Here is a 22,113-nt window from a genome sequence, read left to right as displayed (position 1 = left end):
CTTGCGTAAAAGCTCCAAAATTTTGTGGAAATGAGACTTGATATCAGAAAGAGCTAGCCATTCACGGAACACTATTACTTCTTAAATGAGTATTTAGTGGGTGTGTTTAATAATTATGGTTTGACAATATGTCGACAAAATTGACGTCTTTATCTAGTTTCCATCAGTTCTGTGTATTTAAATAACAATCATTGACGTACTACTTAAAATCGCCCACGTAAATATAGCCTGAATGTCAGCCTTCTAATTCGTTGGTGATAAGAGCAGACGGTTGAAATTCAGGCTTGCTCGTAAAATATTAATAAAATTAACGACATTGTTTTGACGTTGGTAGGAATAACATGCTTACGTCCGATCTCACCTTTTACTTTAATTGTAAAGCACGTTTAACATGGAAAATGCGTTTTAAAAATGTGTTACCATTAACATTACCATTTACTTTTAGTCTCAGATTCTTTCATATTTCGCTGGCCATAGAGAAAGCTACAAAACAGTAACTGGTTATCACTCTCCTACATCTTTGCATCCTTTCTTTCTTTTCCTTGTTTGTTTGTTTGTTTGTTCGTTTTTAAAATTCTCATTTAAGCGCTTGATTGACTTTTGGCTAATAAAATATCGGCCACAGGGATGAGCAAAACTGATATCATCAGTCTGATCTTCTCCCGAAGAAAAGACTGTATCCTATGTGTGATTGGCAAGATAAAAAAATACATTCTCTCTTAACATTTTCTTCTTTCTTTACACCAGCTTGCACCGAAGATTTTAAATTTGTTTGGTAACAATATTCACCTGTCTTTTTGTGTCTGTACACTGCCTTGTTTACATTCCCAAAACAATAAATATTTTTATTTTTTTCTTTAATGTTTGCTGTCTTTGGATTTTTGAATGTACTTCTCGATATGGGATTTCAAGTAGGTAACAGAAGTTCTTGTCTGTTATCGCACTCCTAACAAAACAAATTGGACGCCCACCGCGTAGTTTTCATAAGAGCTGTTTACAGACAAGTGTTAATTACGTATTCATGTAGTTCGTGTCAGAACATGCTTGGCTATACGACCGGCGTTAATGTTATCTTACCGTTTGTTTTCTTTCTTTCGAGGGAGGGGATTTACTTCATTTTGGTTAAGCTGATATGAACGTGTTTTAACAGCTTCAAAGCAAACCCCTATCCCCTGCTAAATTAGCATTCCTGTTCCCTTGGTCCATCAGCGCTATTTTTACTTGCGGTTCTCTTCCAGCTGTTTTCCTCCCACTTGTACATTTTAAGAGTTTTCTTTACAAAATGAAGGCGAAGACCCATTAATCATTTTGCTTTTTACTTTACTGTCGAAAATTCAAAATAGGTCTGCTGAATTTGAATTTAATGAAAAGGGGCGCGTATTAATTAAATATTCCCAACTTCAAGCTTTCTTGAGACAGCTTTTTTGTTAGTATGGTAAATTCGCAATGAAAATGCGTGCTTGTTATCTGATTCTGTTTCAACGTTAGACAAATAAACAGAGTAAAACGAAGAGTATTTAGCCTTCAAAAAAAGTTGAACGTAAAAACAAAAAGAATCGAAACTGGACGTCCTTCGTCTCCAAAATAATCGAAAGGTAGGTTTTAAAAGTTTCAGCCTTCATTGCCGTTTGTTAAGGTTTCTCTTTAAAATTCAAACTGCAAATGGTGTTTGAATCTGAATGTAATTAAGATAGGCGACGTTTTGTTCTTATTAAAGAGAAACATGCACATCGAGTTTGATTAGATAAATGAAAGAAGAAAACTGAAAAAAAAAAATAGGCGCGTATTAAAACTCCTAGCTTCAGAGTCTTTGAGGACAAACTTATAGTATTGTAATGTCTTTTTTTTAAATGTGAAAGAAAATTAAACTTTCAAGTCTTACTGACAGTTGGTGTGATGTTCTTCTTGGAATGGCACGTTTTTATTCTGCTGACGCTAAGATTAATACTCATACCGGTTAATTAAAGTAATGTCTCAACGAGTACATTAACGCTACTTGCCCGAGAGTTAATTGTGAATCAGTGAATTAAAAGTGAGCAAGACGCCTAAGAGACTGATTAAATTAATTGCGGTTTTTAGTGGGCGCCACGGAGTCTCCCGTATATTTGGAAGTTTTCTTAAAAAAATTATTTTCAACGTTGGGATAGATACTATCCTCATCCCTTTATGCAGAACGTTTCACCCGTTCCACGTGTAGCACGGTGGTGAACAGCTTCTATGACAATAGCGATATAAGCACTAAACTTGAGCCTTTTAGGACCTCTGCATGTTGTGGCGTACCCACGATTAAAGCCGCTCACCTGACCAAGCCGAAGGAATCGCTCTCTCGTTGCCAAGTGTCGTCATACTGGCACTGATGAGTCGGTCACAAATAAACAACTGGAAACAATAGACTCAACACCCCCCCCCCCCCCCCACCTCGTGCTACTTACAGAACTATCGATAGCTTACGATACCTCCACCCCACCCCCCATCCCTGAGTAGATCAGGAGCAAACAATTGAAGGACTGGATTGACACCTGATGAGTGCAAGAAAGGCCGAATTTTCTGCTCACACCTAGAAGTGTTAGAAGAACTGAAACATGGAAAGTAATAAAGGACATGTTTGAGACTGCAAGGGCAAAGCATAAACAAGACGCTTGATTATCACGTAAATAATGTTTAATATTTAACAGTTCAGCACTTTTTAACAATAAGACTACAAATCTGAGTTTTTCTATGAGCGAATATTCATCGTGGCGCAGCCTATACAGCCAGTAGTATCGGTTGTATAGATCGTTCTCGATCAGATATCCAAAGTCAAAGCAACTGTAACTACACCACCACGTTAGTGAAATATTAATGTAAAGAAATTTCACGCGCGCATGTTCGGTATGGTAATGTAAAATGACAGAGTTTGCTAATAAATAAAAAGGGTTCACAATATCAGCAATTGCAAACGAAAAAGAATAGAACTCACCCAATACACAGAAAGGATATTAACTATTAACTTTGTCTTTATATTCGCATTCCAGTGATTCACTTAATTATTATTGTAAAAATTTAAGTTCGTGATTTATCCTTTAATTAATTAATTAATTTATTATAATACATTTAATTTTTTTTGTTTATTAAATTATTCATTTGTTTCTTTTGCGGTAAAACTTCATATTTACTCTTGGATTAGCAACCAGCAATGGTTAACTTTAGTTGCTCTTGGGTTGCTGAGAGATAAATGTAGGACAAATAAAGTGTTATTAATAATTGATAAACAATCATGTTTATCTTGTGGTTTAAATTTATCTTTGGTTTAAAATTTTTCAAACCAGTTTGAGTTACCATAATCTGAAACAAAACGAAACAAAAATCAAACCGTTTTGAAAAAATTTTAAACCAAAGATAAATTTAAACCACAACATGTACGTAATGAACACCTTTTATCGTTACACTGTTATTTACAGTTGCGTATCCCGCGAATATTCATTTTCAACGGCGTGGTTACAGTAATGGTTTCCTCTATTGTCTTCTTCGCTTTGTGTTGTACGATTCCTCAGGATGTCGGCCAATTTTCTCTTGTACAACTCCAAAGCTTTTCCACTGGCAGCGAAAGACAAGAAAATAAATAGCCCTGCAGAAAAAAAGATAATGAAACCAAAAGTATGAGTTGCATCTTAAGTACAAATAATAATAAGGATTTGAAATCTGTTGCTGTGAGAGTTCAGAGGAGCGATAAACACGTATAAATGCGTAAGAATGGAGAATAAACACGTCATTTACTCAGCCAGTTTCCCATTGTCTTTACCTGGTACTGTTTATGGGGCATTAATTTCATGACAACTGCTGATAATGAGCTTCACAATTTGTGTAAGGTAGAAGAAAATAGAAAATGTCTTCATACCTTTAAGCTACAAGTAACTATAACCTCAGACAAAAATGTTGGGAAGCTGTGCATTTTTCCCCTCCACTCCCCTATTCAATGTTCAGCTAATAGCGACCTTACACAAACAAGACGGCAAAATGAGGAACCAACATTGATATGGGGAATTGAACGGGGGCCGGAGACGGGGGGATCTCAAAGCAGTACAGGAGTGGGGATTGCTGAATTTAATTCGAAACTCCCTGTAATCGGACATGTTTTTATAACATGATACCAAAGACACGTGATTTCTTTTGAACGGTTTTGCTGAGGTTATTATTAAAGAAAACGTACCTTGGAGACTGTTTAAAACCACGTACGGGTACCACAAGAATGACAAAGCTTTCAAGTTTGCAGCAATTCCAAGAATCCATGTGACACCCATCACTGAAAACATTTTAAAACAAATCACAGCTACGCTGGGTCCATTTTGCCGACTTCTTTGCTGCTGCGTTCTCTGAAAAGAAAAGAAAGCCCAGAGTTAAAACGTGCGTCTTCAACAAAACCAATCTGAATCTTTATAACCAGGCATCCTTATCAGCCAGCCAGCCAGTCAGTCATTCATTCATCCACCGCTCCGTCCATCCATTCAAACAGTAAGTCAGTGAGACATATTAGCAACATATGTACAACCGTTAAGCTTACAATTTAAATAGTTTAAATCTTCAAAAGCTAGCTGTCAATACTCGATGTACTTGTGTACTTGAAATATAAACAAAAAAGGTGCCTATACGTTTTAAGTATATGAATAAGGCGAAAATTACCAGTTATTGTTAATGAAAGGATATATAGTCACCAGAGTAAGTGATGTTCCTCACCTTTCGAGCTTTGACAATGCAAATCACAGTGTGTCCCAATGCAAACAGATTGAAAGTTAGCAGCAGTGCAACAGGCAAAACAAACGAATAAAGAATGGCTTGAGGCTGCGATATGAAACATTCCTCGTCTCCTTGCCCTGTTTACACAGAAAAAAGCACGCAAGTTAAGAAAAATATAAGCTTTTGCACTTCTCCAACACAGTTAGTTTCTCAATGTAAGATAATATAAGAAACAATCTTAGCACAAATTTAATTTCTTTATCTTAAAAAAGTTATATCATCTCAAAGATGAAAGCTATTCTTGTAATGACCCCTCGCGTTTTAGGTGTTATACAGCGAATTCGAGAAAGGTTGTTGAAAAAAAAAGTACAAAAATGTACGCGACAAAACCGAAAGGTGGTATGGGTAGAAGTAGAAAGCTACTGCACGTGCTAATTACCAAAAGAATGGGGACATGACAATCGTGAATTTGCACGTTTTCTTCCACTTTAGACTTGTGGAAACAATGTACCACGCTGAATTTTAGAAGAATTTTTTAGAACTTAAAGACATGTGACAGTAAAATTTAAGCTACAGAAAAAGGCCTCCTGAAAGGAAAACCAAAAACTTCACGTGCAAAAATGCAAACTTGTACATATTCTCTATGCAAAATTCAAGTGAGTACCCAGACCACCTTTCGGTCTGGTCGCGTGCACTTTTTTCCTTTTTACCAACAACCTTTCTCGAATTATATAATTAGTTGTACATACACAGGTTCACAACGCAGCTTGAAATGAAATGTTTTTCAAATTTTGACTTGTAGCACTTACCATATCCGATGGATCCTTCTTTGACATGATCAGTTATAACACAGGCAGCCACGAACAGCACCGGAGATCCCCAGGCATACAGACAGTACTTAATGAGACGTTTTGTATAGCCTCCGTGTCGATTTTGACGATGTGCCACAACACCCTCTAAAAAAATTATCAAAAGTCAATTAAAAAAACTAATGTTTATATGTTGGGGTAAGTCAAACTCATGTAGAATCGTAAATTAAGGTCACTATAACTGGAATGGATTTACAGTTCAATAACAAAATTTGTTATAGCGGAGCTCCCAGAGCGTAGCCCCATTCCTTAGAATTTTTGGTAAGACATCGAGCCGAAAAAAATTGGTTATGACGTCAGCGTACGAGCGAACGTCCGTACAGACTCTCGAGGAGGGGGAGGGGAGTGCCAATGCAATCCTGACCAGAGGGGAGACAATGCATGCCATCCTCTTGGGATGTCAACGGCTGTCCAACGACTTACATTTTGTTATTGGGCATTAATGTTATGGTGAATTGACAGCTGTCAAAACAAGCTTTCCGCTGACCAGTATCACATGACCATATCGCGGGCTCAGATATAGAACACATCGAGGTCGAATGTTTTTTTGAAGTTGACCGCTGACCAAGTGACTTTTCACCATTGAATCGCGGGCGCAAGTACTTTTCTGTGGTCATTTGCTCTTGAATTACATGAAGCGGAAAGTGAAATTGGGGAAGTGCGCTGGTTGCTGTCGGCTCGGCTAAATGAAATTTATAAGCTTATCAAGCTTATTTTGAACTTGTGGCGAACAGAATTTCACAAAGGAACTTGTGGCCATTCTGGTTTATACCTAAGCTTTCGTGAAACAGCAAGGTTAACAGCAGAATTTTGAATATGGTTCAGAGTCAAAAGGCAGGAAACAAACTCACAACATGCCGATTTACCAAGCGTACGAATGAGTTCACGATCACCGAGAGTCTCCGCAATTGAAAAGCACACGACAGTTTATTACAGATAAATTATTTCTGGATGTATTCCTCGTTTATCCCGGAAAAGCAGCCAAAGAAAAACAGATTGTGACCGAGCGAAATGGACGTAAATCTTCCAAGCTACTTGTTGAGTTTAAAGCAAAGACGGTCAAAGACAAAATCCCTTTACGAAACCAAGGTAAGCTATAAGCTTATGTATTATTGATGTTCCTTTTTTAACAGATTAGAAAAGTTTCAGTTATTTATCAATGTAATAGCACTCAGTCGTTCGTGTAACCGGTATGTCAGCAGAACAAGGGCATACAACCTTATTGAAATTCGTTTTGTCAACACGAGTTGTATTCAAAGTAGATAGCATCTACTGCGATAAATTTGTTTATCCTGTAATTAAATCACCGAAGTAGGAGGAACACAGCACTTTAAAACGTTGGAAAGAGCAAATTTCCAGTTACACTACAAGATCAAAAAAAGTTTAAAAAGGGCCTGTCTGCAATGAGGAGAATATCATTTAAAGCAAATTTAAAATACATGTACATTTAAATGTACATCAAGGTTTATGAGGTTAATTGAGTGACAGGTATTTATGGAGGTTGTAAGAGGCAGTTTGAGTTTATCATTAATTTTATATAAGCAAATCTGTTGCATTTCTAAAACTTGCTATATTAGGATTTCCATACCTTTTATGGGTTTTTGATATGGTGTACATTTTGTTTTTAGTGAGGGAAAACAGGAATTCAAGGGGTGCAGTTAATGTCTGTGATGATGAAGGTAAGCATTAGATTAGTGTCAGTTTATATATACCTTTATTTCTCTAAATGCTCTGTGACAGAGTTTAGTTTTTGTGAATCTACATCAGTGCATGAAACTTGTTTTTTAAGTGTAAAATTTTGGGGTTTAAGAAATGATAGGTGTTTCAACTGCTTGGTAAGTTTATGTTTCATTAAAATCGTGGTTTTATTGAGGAATTTAATTTAAGCTAATTTAAAATTATAAACATTCATTTGATGCCATTGAATGATCATCAACAAATCTTATGTCTTTTTTGCCTTTTTCAGGGTCAACACGAGTAGCAGAATTTCCACAGAGTTGCAGACACAGAAAGAGAAAAATGAACAATCAGATTATTATATTTATATATTCTTCATTGCATGTACAAATAACACTTATGTACATGTACTGTGTGTAGAATACAATTTATTTATAAGGACAGGTGTAATTTTAAAGTTAATGAAATAAAGCCAGATTAGGTACAATCATGTACATAAAAAATCATCCTGCTACCTAAACATTTAATTCCCAGTGCCCACACTACAAAGAACAGTAATTATGATAATGCGATACACATTTCATCAATCTCTTAATGCATGGTAAAATGGCATGGTAAAATTTTTGCCAAGCAATCTATACCTGAGTTTAGAACTAACAAACAGTATTTATGCCTCTCCAGAATTTTTGCTAAGTTTACATGTAATTAAGCAAAGGGCAAAGGGACTCAAATAAAGAAAAAAGGTGTTATCGTTTTGGGGGACCCTATTTGGCAGAATGACAGAATGTCAATATTTTGCTTGCCACTAACTTTTACTCCAGTTTGCTAGCAGAAAGCTGTTATTTTTGGTTTTAGGGGTTTTTTTTTTTTTTTTTTTTTTTTTTTTTTGGGGGGGCCAAAAAAAAAAAAAAAAAAAAAAAAAAAAAAAAAAAAAAAAAAAAGGGGCGCAAAAAACCCTTGTTTGCTCCTTATATTTGCCGGGCTTCCTAACCATTTCCCTCTATTAACTATGGTTTTAGCAATAATAAGACTGTCATCGTCACCATTCCATCGTATAGTCCCCCTATTTGGGGGGGGGGGGGGGGGGGGGGCTGGGTAAGCAACATGCAAAACTTTCCAGTTGTATGCTATGTGCAGCTGTAACATACCAGTTATGATGAGGGTATGGATATTTTCAAGAGCAAACCTTTCTTTGTTCTTGGTTAACTTTGAGAGTTGCTAGTATATCTTTAGAAGGTTATTTATAGACTACTAATGATATTCTTGATTGATCAATTTTTTAACTCTTATTTGGTGTTGTTCATGGTGAAAAGGGATACATATCATCATCCTCTCTTGATATCATATATAAAGAAAATAACATGAATATAAAAATCAGTCTAAAAAATTATAAAGGGGAAATAACTGGGGAGCTCCGCTTTTAGGCTTGCCTAAATCTATATATTATGGGACTGACAAACCCATCCGACCTCCAAGAATCACTCCGCCCTACTTTTTCCGCAAAGTCTGACCTTTGCGCATTTTGAACTATACTGTTCCTCATGGGAGCCTTTCACTAATAAAGATAGTCGAAGTTTCCACAATTTGACTTAGTTGCAGGAACCTCAGTTATCAGTAAGTCTTGCAGATCTCAGCTTTCTTAGTTCTGTTAAAACTCATCCAGAAACTCCTTGTAGACTACTGTGATGTATGAAAAAATGAGTGAAAACGTGCGTAAACCTAAACTGGAACATCAATGAGAAAGTCAACTATACCAAAGTTACCTGAAACGTTGGTGAAAATCCGACGGACATCATAAGCCATAACAGACATCCACGTGAAGGAGGAGAGAACAAAGAAATGAAGAAGAACTGCAATTGCCAGGCACGTGTTATAATCGTCGGATTTGAACGCTGAAAGGAAGAGGCTTTGGTACAGCAATAGAGACAATGCCAAGTTTATTATGATCTTCCCGGTTAGGTTGCGGAGTTCAGCAAACAGGATATACGTCATTAGCAGAAGAACTAGAGAAACCATTGACACTATACATCCGATTGCAGAAAGAAGCTGGAGTAATGCTGGCGTTTTAGTGATATAATGTTTACCGCCTTTTTTCTCCGTCCTTGAAAAATTTCTTGAAAAGTTCACGCACAGCAGTAATTTGCTGTCACGAATCACGTAAGTCATATTGTTGTATATCTTTTTGTGAGGTTTCAAGTAGATGGAGCCATTAGATAGTTGCACGAAGTCGGTCTTATTAAACGCTATGACAGTGCAATTTGTATTCCAGTTTTGCCTTTCGTTGTGCTTGCTTGGCAGATGAACATTATCGGATACATTATTCAGTCCTGTTCTTATTCCTCTATGTTCCTCAGTGTCGTTGCTTTCATGTCCGTGATTTGTAGTTTGTAATCTTGAGACAATCTTTTTGCAGTTTCCCGCGAAGGGATCGAAAACCTCGTCAGTTTGACACGAGAACTCTTTTTCAGTGTTCTTAAAAACATAATTTTTCCAATCTTGTACTTGAACAGTGTACTTAGAAGTGGAACTAAAATCAAAGAGAATGGTGAGCGATGGTGCTGATCTATCCTCATCAAACCTACATCTATCCAGATCATTTAGCTTGAAACCATTACACAAAGCGCACTGTGGGTTTTTAAATATTATGAATTGAGAGCAGACTAGGAAAGCGTATCTCAGACACTCAGTTTGGCAGTAGGATCCATTTTTCTTCAAATTTGGGTTAATATTGTGGCAGTCTTGAAACCGAGGAATGCAGTGTTTTAAGTGGTATAGTAACTCTTTTGGTTCCGGACTTTTGTCAATCAAGCAATTCTCAGGTAAAAGGATCTTTTCATTGCCTAAATTAAAGGTTTCCACATCAAGCGATCTGATGCAATGGAATCGGAGCTTCCAGAAGGTTGTATTTGCTGCACTATTGCACCTTGCGCAGAATATATTTCTGTAATGCACGTCACCGTCTTTGTCAAATACCGGCAGATTTCTCAAAAGGTCATTTTGATCTTCATCCTGGCATTGTTGTCGCACAATTCTATCGGTCCAGTTTTTCGGGCAGGTGTTCCAAACTGCAAAGCCAATGTACGATGGATGGATTACACCTTCTGGTACCAAACACGTTTCATTTGAGGTCGAAGGACTTCTCTGAGGATAAACATGCGCTTGACATCTATAAAAAAGAAGACTAATTCATAAAGGACTGACAGAAAAGAGTATCATATGTTTGCTCTTAGAGCACTTTAATATATTGCATGAATTTCTTGCCATTGCCGTTTGTGATCAAGCCTACTTGATGGCTTGTGGTTGACCATGATGTGGTTTACTGACTCCAGCTTTTGGCTCAAGGTAGCGTAGTTTGAATTGGCGAATAGCTTTCGACTGCTCCAAGTTGATGTTTTTGGTTTGAAGACAGGTACTGGAACTATTGTTTGGGCATGTTTTGATTATTTTAAGGTGTTTGTTTTGCCAATATCATATCTAATATGAACTGCGAAAGGATTAACTCCAATTCCTTGATCTCAGTTTCGATGTCATGTGCCCAGGTGTAACAAATTTCCTAATGTGTTATAATATTTTCACTTGACCGTTACCGTATATAACTTGTTGTTAAATGCGTGAAGGAATTTTCGCTCTGATTCAGAGACTTGTCCTTCCGATAAGTAGACTGCTTGTTGTCTGTTTTTCTCTTGAAATTTAAAAAGGGAATGCGAGGCTTGACGATGGTTTTAGATGCGCGAGGAAGGATTGGGGCGAGACAAGAGTACGCGCGCGATCGGATTGCGCGATCGAGGAAAATTATATACCTTTTTTTATTTCTCTTCTCGCCCCAAGTCCCTCCTCATCCATCCGCTAGTTCAACCAGTTTTCTTGCGTTCCTGATATAACCGCGCGCTCCTCGGACCCTAAGAGAAAAGACAGACTACCAGAAGTCTATCCGATAGGCAAAAATTGGAGGTTTTAGAAAATGTTTGAGCTTTGTTATTTCTCATGTATGCAAGTATGACAACGATTTTATCATATTTGTAAATGATGGCCATGGAGTTCTTAAAAGAACTGTTTTTCAATTAGCAAGACCGGTTTCGGAAACGAATTGAGTCGTATCCTTCGTCAGTTGCTTTTAGTTCTGTGCTCATTTAGTTAATTAGTTTGATTTAAATATTGTTTATACACTGAGCAGCTATAAGTACTCATGATGATGGGATTGACGTGATACACCTTTTCGCCACGAGTGTGATTATGACGCCACTTAATTTCTTTTTTCCGTAAATGGACACGTAGAAGAGTATTGACAAAACTATTGAGAGTCTTGCATAGAAATTGTCTTGCCATAAAGGGAATTTAGAATTAATACCCTACACGTGCTAAAAATAGATACTCACAATAAATTGAAATCAAAACAACAGTCACCAAAGTCTTCGCAAAGTTCATCACAGAAACATCTTTGTTGCCGAAAAGAGTTTCTCTCTTGCATTCCACAGCGACTTTCACAACTGTAGCTTCTTATATAGAAGCGCTGTGTTAAATTACGTATGTTGTCTCTCCACTGCGATTCTAGATAGTACGAAATATAAGATAGTATGACACATTTCTATAACTGCTTTGGCGTTTACTATTTAATTAAATTAGATTTTTATTGAAGCCAGGGTTAGATTCGTTTTCTGTTTTATTCTTACAAGTTTAAAGAATTATGACAACTTTGACTACGAGAACTTATATCCTTGACATATAAAAAATAAAGATTGTACTTTACACACATTTATTATATGGCTACAATAGTACGCGCGCTCTGATTGGCTGCTGAGCGGGCATTATTTTCTAGTAATGACCGGGCATTATGAAAAAATTTTCTCGGCTCGACGGTTTTTGAGTTGTGAGTAAAAGCAACTAGCGAGGGGGCAAAAACAACAAAAATGCCGACAAAATATAATTATCTTTTCAATAACTGAAAGAAAAACATACGCATACCGATACTTCTTTAGTATGAGCGACGAAGAGAGCCACAGGGAGCGAGAGCGAGTTTTACCTCCAGTATTTTTCCCTTGATTATACTCTTTTTTGAATAGTGCTTGAAGGCCATATAATAAATAACGTATTAACCTAGTCCGTTCGGTCATTACAGGGGAATCTCAGACCGAGGCCTTGATGTATTGACCGAGCGACAGCGAGGTCAATACATCAAGGTCGAGGTGGTGCATGCCTTCGACATCATATTTATATTCGGATGAAGAGAAAGATACCAGCGGGAATCCTCTAGCTTTTTGATGTGGCAATTTGTAAACTGCAGAAAACGACTCAGAAAGGGTCATTTCATCAGTATTTTTCATGACGCATCTTATATAAATTATTGTACGTTGCTTAGAAATTCAGGCCCATTTATGATTCAGGCTTGCATTTTGAATTTATTCCCGTCTTAGACTATAAAGGTAAAAAACAACATTTTTCATCCTACCATTTCTTGGGATCCCATCAGGAGTACAGTTGCGGTGCAAAGTACTAAGAAGAAAAGTGTCAAGAGTGGTTCCTACAAATAGATCAGAGAGGTCGGTAAAGGTATATACCCGTACGTAATATTTCTAACTAGTATAATCGCGGGTATTGCAATTGATATCAGTGCAGCATACAAAAATATTTTATAAACAATCGGTTGCAAAAGTTAAAAGTGACTGAATTGAGTGAAGGGAGATAAGAGTAGTATTTATATTTTCTTTATTGAATTACCTGTGACTTTGCCTTCGATTTCCTTCCAAAAACTGCTCGGCAGGCAAAACACCGCAAGAAATATTACAACCCTGAGGTCGCGTGGAAGTAACAGCATTTTCTGCTATATCGTGCACCTGAAAAGTAAAGTGTCTCAGAACTACCACTGAACTACCGTGAATTACCGTCTTTTTGCGTAGAGAATTATACCACTCCAGCTTTGTTAAATAAATATAATTGCAAGTGATCTGCACTAGTATGAAGTAATCTTTAAGGCCTGTGATGCTGTGGGGAAAAAGGGCCTTATTTCCGTTTTATATCTACCAAATTACTGTAAGTGGAATTCCCCCGAAATAAGTACAATATTACTATTCAAAAGAAAACAATGTAGCACGTTCCAATGTCCAATGTGGTAGGCTGACCCTTAAAATACTAAAAAGAAGACTCGTGTTTTATTAACATTGAAAACTAAACCACCTCCTTTTTTTCAAGAACGAGCAATTAAATAACTTAAACGTGAAGACCTTCATGCTGTTATATAAAGCAACTTTTTTGTCCCGAGTTTGTAAAAACATTCAATAAAATTTCAAGAACATGAAAAAAAAAATATTCGTGCTGCAAGGCAATATTTGTCGCCTCCATAAAAAATGTTGCGCGTGCGCGTATTTAGGTGAAATGATGTTTTCGAAACAATATATGTTTCCTCGTTTATTTATATAAATAACAGCAAAATTTATATAAATAACTCCAAAAAAAATATTCATGGAGATGTTGGAAAGATAGGCAACTTATTAAAAACTACTATCTTCAACGCCTTTGAGGACAAACTTAGTATGGTAAATATCTTTGTTTCAAATGTAAAAGAAAATTATCATGAAAAACAGTAAAACATTAATTACATAACAAGCCAAAAAATTGTTTTCACATCCATAAAGCAATGGTTGTGTTTTCACTAGGCCGAATAACTAGCTGACCATTTTTTCTAAAGATGTCAAACAAATAATGTAATTGCAATTTGCTAAAAAATTGTCGATTTGTAGTGCATAATTTTCATTTCAAAGGTACGTGCCAAGTTTCAGATTGTTTCGTTTATACGGTTTAAAAAGTTTCGAACGAAAAATCAGGTACTTTTGGTTTCTGAGTTACTCGTTGCTTTGGGAATAGCTTTGCTTTTAAAAGTGCAATTCCTAAGCGACAGAAAATCGTGGAGAATTTGAACTTTGAAACGCTCGTCCAACAACACAGAATACTGTACAGAAAAAATTAAATACACAAAACATTCGCAGTTGAGGCAGACAGAATAATAAAGCAGTTTTAAGAGAAAAATTAAGAAGTCGCTATTTTGTAAAATCTACGGTTAGGATTAACCCTATCCAGACCGGGGGGGGGGGGGGGGCGGAAAGTGCCCGCGCTGACTTTGAACGCTTATAACTTTTTCAATATTCAATCAAACGCTGCCAAACTTTGCGACTTTATCTAAAATTTATCTGGGAATAATTTGGTGGGGTAGGTTGTTGTGTCAGGAACTTGACGTCACCATGGCAACGGCATTTTGACAGGCATGTTTTCCCAAATTTGTAATTTTCTATTTCTATTAATGAAAAATAACTTTAAAGCAATTATTGTCACCTTTTTACGGGTTTTGAGCACATTTTCATTGATTTTAAGTATTTTCCGGTAATTTTGGGCGGTTTTCTGACGTTTTGGAAAAATTTCTAAATCCAAGATGGCGGATCCAAGATGGCGGCTGTTTTGACATGATGATGTAATTGTCACGTGATGTGACGTCATCATCCCACGTGACATATATCAAAAGATAGATTTTGGAACATACTATATATCCTGTAAGTTTCATTGTGATTGCTTATATATTCTGAAAGTTACGGAGGGGGGCGGAATCCGCCCACCCCCCGGTCTGAAAAGACCAAAAAAGCCCGGTCTGAATAGGGTTAACATGTAACTTGCTGTGAGTGAACTTTAACAGTTTGCAAACTTGTTTGAAGTCATAACAAAACAATTTACTGTAGCATATTAAAAATAATGGTGTTTTATTAAAGAGGAAGAATTCCAAAAACCGCTTATAAATAAGACAAATCTTGCTTGATCGCCACAATTTTTATTTTTTTCAGGATTTTTCTGTCAGTCTTTAAACTTTCTAGGAAATCGCTTAATGTTTTCCTCTTCAAAAATGCATTTTAAAAGGGACCTGTCAGACCAATAAAATCCCACGAGCCACCTTATGTTTTATGTTACGAGACGCTTCGCGCGAGTAACGTGATGTACGATTGCCAACCATGCGTGCAACAAATAGAACGCTTCAAAATAGCCATTTCGTTTACTGACTGATAATTAACGGGAACAACAAAGCAATAAGTTTTTTTTTTAACAAGAGAGGATCGAAATCGTTAATAACAGGAAAAAGCTTAAAAAATCTTCAACTCACCTTTTCTTATCAAAACGAAGTCCTTCTTGGTGAATTGTTTTACTGTAGGAAAAAATTAACACCGCAGTGAGAAGTATAAATTTAATAGTCGGCAGTTGCCTAAGTTTTATATTAAGGAGATGTATTTACTTTTATACATGCTTAAGGAAAAGTTTTGTGTAGATCAGCAAGTTTTTTCTGATTTTAAACTATTAAAACTAAACATGTATTCTCGTAAGTACTAGAGCCATTTGCACCAGATCTGTAAAATACTTAAAAGACAGGAAGTTTTTTCCTTTACCCTTCAAAGCATTGGTCCTACATAAACTAAACACTCTCCTCGTTGTTTTTAGAAATTCTTGTTCGTGTGTCATCGGATAAATTGTTCAACTATTCGGCATGATTCGAGTGAAACGCTCCAAGCAAGAAACGCATTACGTTCATTGCTCGAATTTGCCTTTAGAAATCGCGCTCACAAAGAGCACAAAAGGATATAAAATTTCGGATCAGGAAGAATATAAGAATTGGAATTTACTGCATCACGTTCGTGTACTTAAACTCATGAAATAGAATAAAAAAAAGACAAATAAAAGTAAAGAGATTGTTATATTTACAACACTACTGGAGGCTTCGATGCCAATATTCTACTGAAGGAAGAGTTTTTGATAGAAAGGTGCAGCAGCTGCTGAATTTGCATTACTGACGCTTTTCTGTCTTGATGGTTAGGTTTATAAAATTAAGCGCTAGTTTGAGTTGCATCCCAGCCTTGTATGTTTGGTTTATCAATATAATTAGCTTATGACGCCATTATTGTTACTGCTGATTAAAGTTCTGTATATACCTCAGATCATAAAAAAGGTATGGACGGGTTGCTTTCGCGAAAAACGTCAAACCCGCTATGTAGTATATATGTATTTCAGGCCAGTAACTAAATTACGTGCCAGTGGAATTTCACCGTGTAATTTAACAACAGAAAAACAACTCATAGAAAATAAGTTTCTACAAGACTTCAACTTACTTGTCAATGAAAAGCGGCCTTTACGGTGAATGGTCTTGCTAAAGGACAAATTCCCACTGTGAGGAAAAACTTTAAATCGTACAATCGCAACAAGACGTTTTTTACATCCTACTAAACCTATTTTATTATTTTAGCTTATTAACTAAACTTACCTTTTTGCGTAAAAGCTCCAAAACTTCGCGGAAATAACTCTTGATATCAGAAAGAGCTAGCCATTCACGGAACACTATTACTTCTTAAATGAGTATTTAGTGGTTGTGTTTAATTATTATGGTTTGACAATATGTCGACAAAATTGACGTCTTTATCTAGTTTCCATCAGTTCTGTGTATTTTAATAACAATCATTAACGTACTACTTAAAATCGTCTACGCAAATAGCTTGAATTTCAGTCTTCTAATTCGCAGGTGAAAAGAGAAGACGGTTGAAATTCAGGCTTGCTCATAGAATATTAATGAAATTAACGAAATTGTTTTGACGTTAGTAGGAATAACATGCTGACGTCCGATCTTAAAGTACGTTTGAACATTTACATTGAAAATGCGTTTTATAAATGTGTTACCATTAACATTACCATTCACTTTCAGTCTCAGCTTCTTTCATATTTCCCCGGCCATAGAGAAAGCTACAAAACAGTAACTGGTAATCACTCTCCTACATCTTTGCATCCTTTCTTTCGTTCTTTCTTTTCCTTGTTTGTTTGTTTGCTCGTTTAATTCTCATTTATGAGCTTGATTGACTTTTGGCTAATAAAATATCGGCCACAGGGATGAGCAAAACTGATATCATCAGTCTGATCTTTTCCCGAAGAAAAGAGTATCCTATGTGTGTTAAGCAAGATAAAAATGTTTTAACAGCTTCAAAGCAAACCGCTATCCCCCGCTTAATTAGCATTCCTTTTCCCTTGGTCCATCAGCGCTATTTTTACCAACGGTTCTCTTCCAGCTGTTTTCTTCCCTCTTATTTAAGCCACAATTGTCTGTTCGGCAATTATCGCAACACACTAAACTGCTGCAAACACGACGCTCTAAATAATTAATCATATTGTTTGAAATTAGACTTTAAACTGGTAAGGCAGAAAAAAGATAATTTATATTCCTTATTTGATTTAATTCAATAAATTGTCTTTGTTTCATTTCTTGCACGTACGCGTAGTCCATGTAGAGCCAGTTTGGCGTATGTATAAATCATGCTTAGTGGAAATTAGTAAAAGTTTTCGTTTTAAATTATCTTAAGATTTGTAGTAAATTTAAGCCTTTACATTGGTCGTTACAAGCGCTCGTTCAGGTGATCCGAAAATCCTTAAAAACTCGAAAAAATTTAACAAACCGATTAAGCGAATTGTGGTTTTAATATAAGTACATGGAAGTCTTGGAACGATCAAAAAATGAGCAAAATCTATTTTTCAAGCTAAATCTACCATTCGATTTCAAAGAAACAGCCTCTTAAAAAAAACTTTTTTGTCCGTACACATGTACACAACGCTCCCACACATTTTGCAACCTTTTTAATGCAAACCTTCCATACATTTCTGCTAAAGTAGATGAAGGGTTAAAGTCACTTGTAATTTCTTGGTATACACATGAGCCTTTTAAGTTGATATGCTAATTAAACCAAATTATATATTCTGTCTGGAGCATGAGTGATATGTAATATGTTTCTGATTCTGTCTGACTTGCCTTGTATTGTTACTCGGGTGGGATTTAAACTGGCGATTAAAATTTGGCAACCAAACTTCCGAAAAACAAAATTGCATTTCCGCAGCTGGACCTTAATGTCAATAATAAAATCCTTCAACAATATTAAGACTGGCGTTTTACAGTATTTTCAGTTTTCTTCTTCCATTTATCTGATCTTATCAAACCCGATGTGCATATTTCTCTCTGATAAGATGTAAGTTCACTTCTATGAGGCGCTTATACCTTCATACTTTATTCTTCCGCGTTGACTCGGCTAATGCTAATGCTAAGGCTAACGCTGATCAGCCTGATTCTTTTCAGCCTTGTTGACTAAAACGTTTTAAGAGTTTTCTTGGAAAACAATGAAGGCTAAGACCCATGAATCATTTTGGTTTTTACATGTACTTTATTTACTATCGAAAATTCAAGATAGGTCTGCTGAATTTGAATTTAATGAAAAATGTCGCACACTAGTTAATATTCCCAACTTGTAGCTTTTTTGAGACAGCTTTTTTGTTATTATGGCAAATGCGCAATGGAAATACGTGCTTGTTATCTGATTCTATTTCAACATTAACAAATAAACAGAGCAAAACGAATAGAATTTAGCCTTCGAAAAAAGTTGAACGTAAAAGCAAAAAGAATCGGAACTGGACGTCCTTCGTCTCCGAATTCGAAATAATCGCAAAGAAGGTTTTAAAATTTTTAGCCTTCATTGCCGTTTATTAAGGTTTCTCTTTAAAATTCAAAATTCAAACTGCAAAAGGTGTTTGAAACTGAATTTAATTAAGATAGGCGACTTTTTTTCTTATTAAAGAGAAATATGCACATCGGGTTTGATTAGATAACTGAAAGAAGAAAACTGAAAAAAGAATTGGCGCGTATTAAAACTTCTAGCTTCAGAGTCTTTGAGGACAAACTTATAGTATGGTAATGTCTTTTTTTCAAATGTGAAAGAAAATTAAACTTCCAAGACTTACTGACAGTTGGTGTGATGTTCTTCACGGCAAAAAGATCATCTTCCTTTTTTTAGTTTACCTTATATATGAAATAACTTCAGGATTTCTTTCCAACACATTTTGATAAAGGAAAAAACAGCTGTTTATAAAGCGCAATAAACTGTTGGGTATGTTGAAAAAATATGATATGAAAAATGCTAATATCGTCAAATATAATTCCAATTATAATTGGAATTAATTGAGTGACATTTCTTTGAATATTAAAACCGCAATAAAACAGCGTTCCTTCTTTGCAGCTTTTCGTGGACAAATTTCAACTGAATATGGACAAAACGTTCTTCTTAGTTTGATCATGTAAACTTAAATTTTATAATATGTTACGAGATGCTTCGCGAGTAAGGTGATGTACGATTACCAAGCATGCGTGTTACAAATAAAACGCTTCTAACAGCCATTTCTCATTTAACCAACAAAGCAATAAATTTTCCAACAGAAGAGGATTAAAATCGTTAATTACAGGGAGAAAGCTTAAACATTCTTCAACTTACCTTTTCGACAAACAGTCCTTCCAGGTTAATCGTCTTATTAAAGGAAAAATTCACACTGCAATGAGAAACATAATATTGATAGCTTGACAAGATCTTTATTAAAGTAATACATTGACTTCTGTCCAAGATGGATCTTTGGTAATTAAAGTTTTCTGGAAAAAATTGCGATAAACTTAAGTCTAAACCGGTTCGATCAGCAATACACATTCTCATAAGTTCTAGTACCATTCGCACAAAAAAGTAAAAAACCTCTTTACATGTTTGGCATAGACTTGCGAGAAATTAAGAAAGCTGAGGGGATTTTACCGCTATTCAGAAGATTTCCCAACTATTCGATATGACTCGAGTGATCGCCCCGAGTAGAAACTAATTTTGTTCATTGTTAGAATTCGAAAAAGCACAGAATTTTCTTTCTGCAATTGCCGCTACCTCACACGAAGAAAAAATGGAAAAGAAAAACTTTAATAATTTAATTATCAAATTGTCACGAAATGGCACTTTCTTATTCTGCTGACGCTAAGATTAATACTCATACCGGTTAATTAAAGAAATGTCTCAACGAGTACATTAACGCTACTTGCCCGAGAGTTAATAGTGAATTAGTAAATTGAAAATGAGCAAGACGCCTAAGAGACTGATTAAATTAATTTCGGTTTTTAGTGGGAGCCACGGAGTCTCCCGTATATTTGGAAGTTTCCTTAAAATAATTATTTTCAACGTTGGGATAGTGACTCATCCCATATGCAGAACGTTTCACCCATTTCACGTGTAGCACAAAGTGGTGAACAGCCATCGCTAGAAATCGCGGACATTGAAGTCGGCGAATTTTGATGCATCTTACATTAAGCGCTCACAAAACTTGGTAATAGCCGCTGATTCGAAAACCTGACTTTGGGCTCATATACATTTACGATGATACACAAAAATGCGGCCTACACAGAGATATATTTTGTGAAGTAGGAAAACCACTGGTCAAACATATTGCCTGATAATAAAACTGGTGCAAAAGATCTTTCAAATGATGGCTTTTGCGGCAAAATTGGAGCAAAGGCGGCTAAAATATCGTAGCTCAAAGACAGCGGATTTTGGGATTTCAACGTGGACTGCCGCCGTGTGTTTACAGTATGCGATTTTTTGTGGTTTTCTAATGGCAAAGATACAAATGAAATCTAATCGGAAGGAGATATAAATCGTTTGGTGAGTTAGATTCATGTATAGTTTTATCAAATCTGCTTGCACATTTTTTCGATCACATTCAGTTTGCCGATAATCCCTGTTTATAAACTTTAAGTTTTCGGTTTTCGCCATACATTCCTCCTCTACGCCTTATAATTTTGGTCTCAAAAACTGTTCGCAGAAAACGTTCATGAATACAAATGAAATTCGAAGTCTGCACTTCAATTCTTGTACAATGTGGTTCTTAATACACCAGTCTATTGTGTTCCGCTTGCACATTTTTACATTTGTTAATTTGTCAAGAAATATTTAATAAAACATTTCATTCTCCATACATTTTCTTTGTAATCCTTGCGTTCGCTTCTACGGTCAATTTACCGCAGGACATACTATTCGCGGACTCGGAGGTCCGCGATTTCTAGAGATGTTCTCTGATAATAGCGATATAAGCACTAAATTTGAGCCTTTCAGGACCTATGGAATGTGGCGTACCCACGATTAATCCCGCTCACCTGACCAAGCCGAATGAATCGCTCTCTCGTTGCCATGTGCCGTCTTACTGGCACTGATGAATCGGTCACATAAAAACAACTGGAAACAATAAAGTCACCGCCCCCCTGCTACTTACAGAACTATCCATAGTTTACGATACCTTCTGCCCCCCCTCCCCATCCCCCCCCCCCCCCCTTATCCCTGAGTAGATCAGGAGCAAATAGTTGAAGGACTGGATTGACACCTGATGAGTGCGAGAAAGGCCGAATTTCCTGCTCACACCTAGAATTGTTAGAAGAACTGAAACATGGAAAGTAATAAAGAACATGTTTGAGACTTCAAGGGCAAGGCATAAACAAGACGCTTGAACATCGCGTTAAATAAAGTTTAATCTTTAACAGTTCAGCACTTTTTAACAATAAGACTACAAATCTGAATTTTTTTATGAGCGACTATTCATCGTGGCGCAGCCTATACAGCCAGTACGTAGTATTGGCTGTATAGATCGTTCTCAGTCAGATATCCAAAGTCAAAGCAACTGTAACTACACCAATACGTTAGTGAACTATTAATGTAAAGAAATATCATGCGCGCATGTTTGGTATGGTAATGTAAAATGACAGAGTTTGCAATCAATTGCAATGTTCACAATATCAGTAATTGAAAAAGAAAAAGTAAAGAACTCACCCAATACACAGAAAGGATATTAACTATTAACTTTGTCTTTATATTCGCATTCCAGTTATTCGCTTAATTATTATTGTAAGTTTAATCTTGTGATTTATCCTTTAATTAATTAACTTATTATAATGCATTTAATTTTTTTTATCGGCTTATTAAATCCGCATTCATTTGTTTCTTTTGCG

General features: G+C 36.1%; 2 protein-coding genes across 4 annotated transcripts; one reads left to right on the top strand and one right to left on the bottom strand.

Moving 5' to 3' along the window:
- Positions 1-2,729: 2,729 nt before the first annotated feature.
- LOC144657241 (uncharacterized) lies at positions 2,730-19,128 on the bottom strand. 3 transcript variants are annotated; one of them, XM_078517552.1, is made up of 11 exons: positions 16,546-16,570; positions 16,394-16,431; positions 15,397-15,438; positions 12,975-13,090; positions 12,706-12,777; positions 11,636-11,807; positions 9,023-10,425; positions 5,523-5,669; positions 4,714-4,850; positions 4,190-4,352; positions 2,730-3,607 (listed from the first exon to the last, which is right to left on the bottom strand). In XM_078517552.1, the coding sequence occupies exons 4-11, from the start codon at positions 13,069-13,071 to the stop codon at positions 3,435-3,437; spliced, it is 2,364 nt and encodes a 787-aa protein (XP_078373678.1). In that variant the 5' UTR covers positions 13,072-13,090; positions 15,397-15,438; positions 16,394-16,431; positions 16,546-16,570; the 3' UTR covers positions 2,730-3,434. The 3 variants fall into 3 exon arrangements, with proteins under 3 accessions (XP_078373678.1, XP_078373679.1, XP_078373680.1); XM_078517553.1 differs by lacking the exons at positions 16,394-16,431; positions 16,546-16,570 and adding an exon at positions 19,053-19,128; XM_078517554.1 differs by lacking the exons at positions 16,394-16,431; positions 16,546-16,570 and adding an exon at positions 15,990-16,058.
- On the top strand, positions 6,399-7,789 carry LOC144656478 (uncharacterized). Its single transcript, XM_078516698.1, has 4 exons — positions 6,399-6,453; positions 6,561-6,671; positions 7,211-7,261; positions 7,549-7,789. The coding sequence occupies exons 1-4, from the start codon at positions 6,399-6,401 to the stop codon at positions 7,677-7,679; spliced, it is 348 nt and encodes a 115-aa protein (XP_078372824.1). The 3' UTR covers positions 7,680-7,789.
- Positions 19,129-22,113: the final 2,985 nt, after the last annotated feature.

The sequence above is a fragment of the Oculina patagonica genome, chromosome 6, assembly GCF_052425735.1.
Source record: "Oculina patagonica isolate OP01 chromosome 6, crgOcupat, whole genome shotgun sequence".
In the NCBI taxonomy this organism is placed as follows: Eukaryota; Metazoa; Cnidaria; class Anthozoa; order Scleractinia; family Oculinidae; genus Oculina; species Oculina patagonica.
The sequence above is the reverse complement of the archived record's forward strand: the minus strand, read 5'-3'. Positions and strand labels throughout refer to the sequence as shown.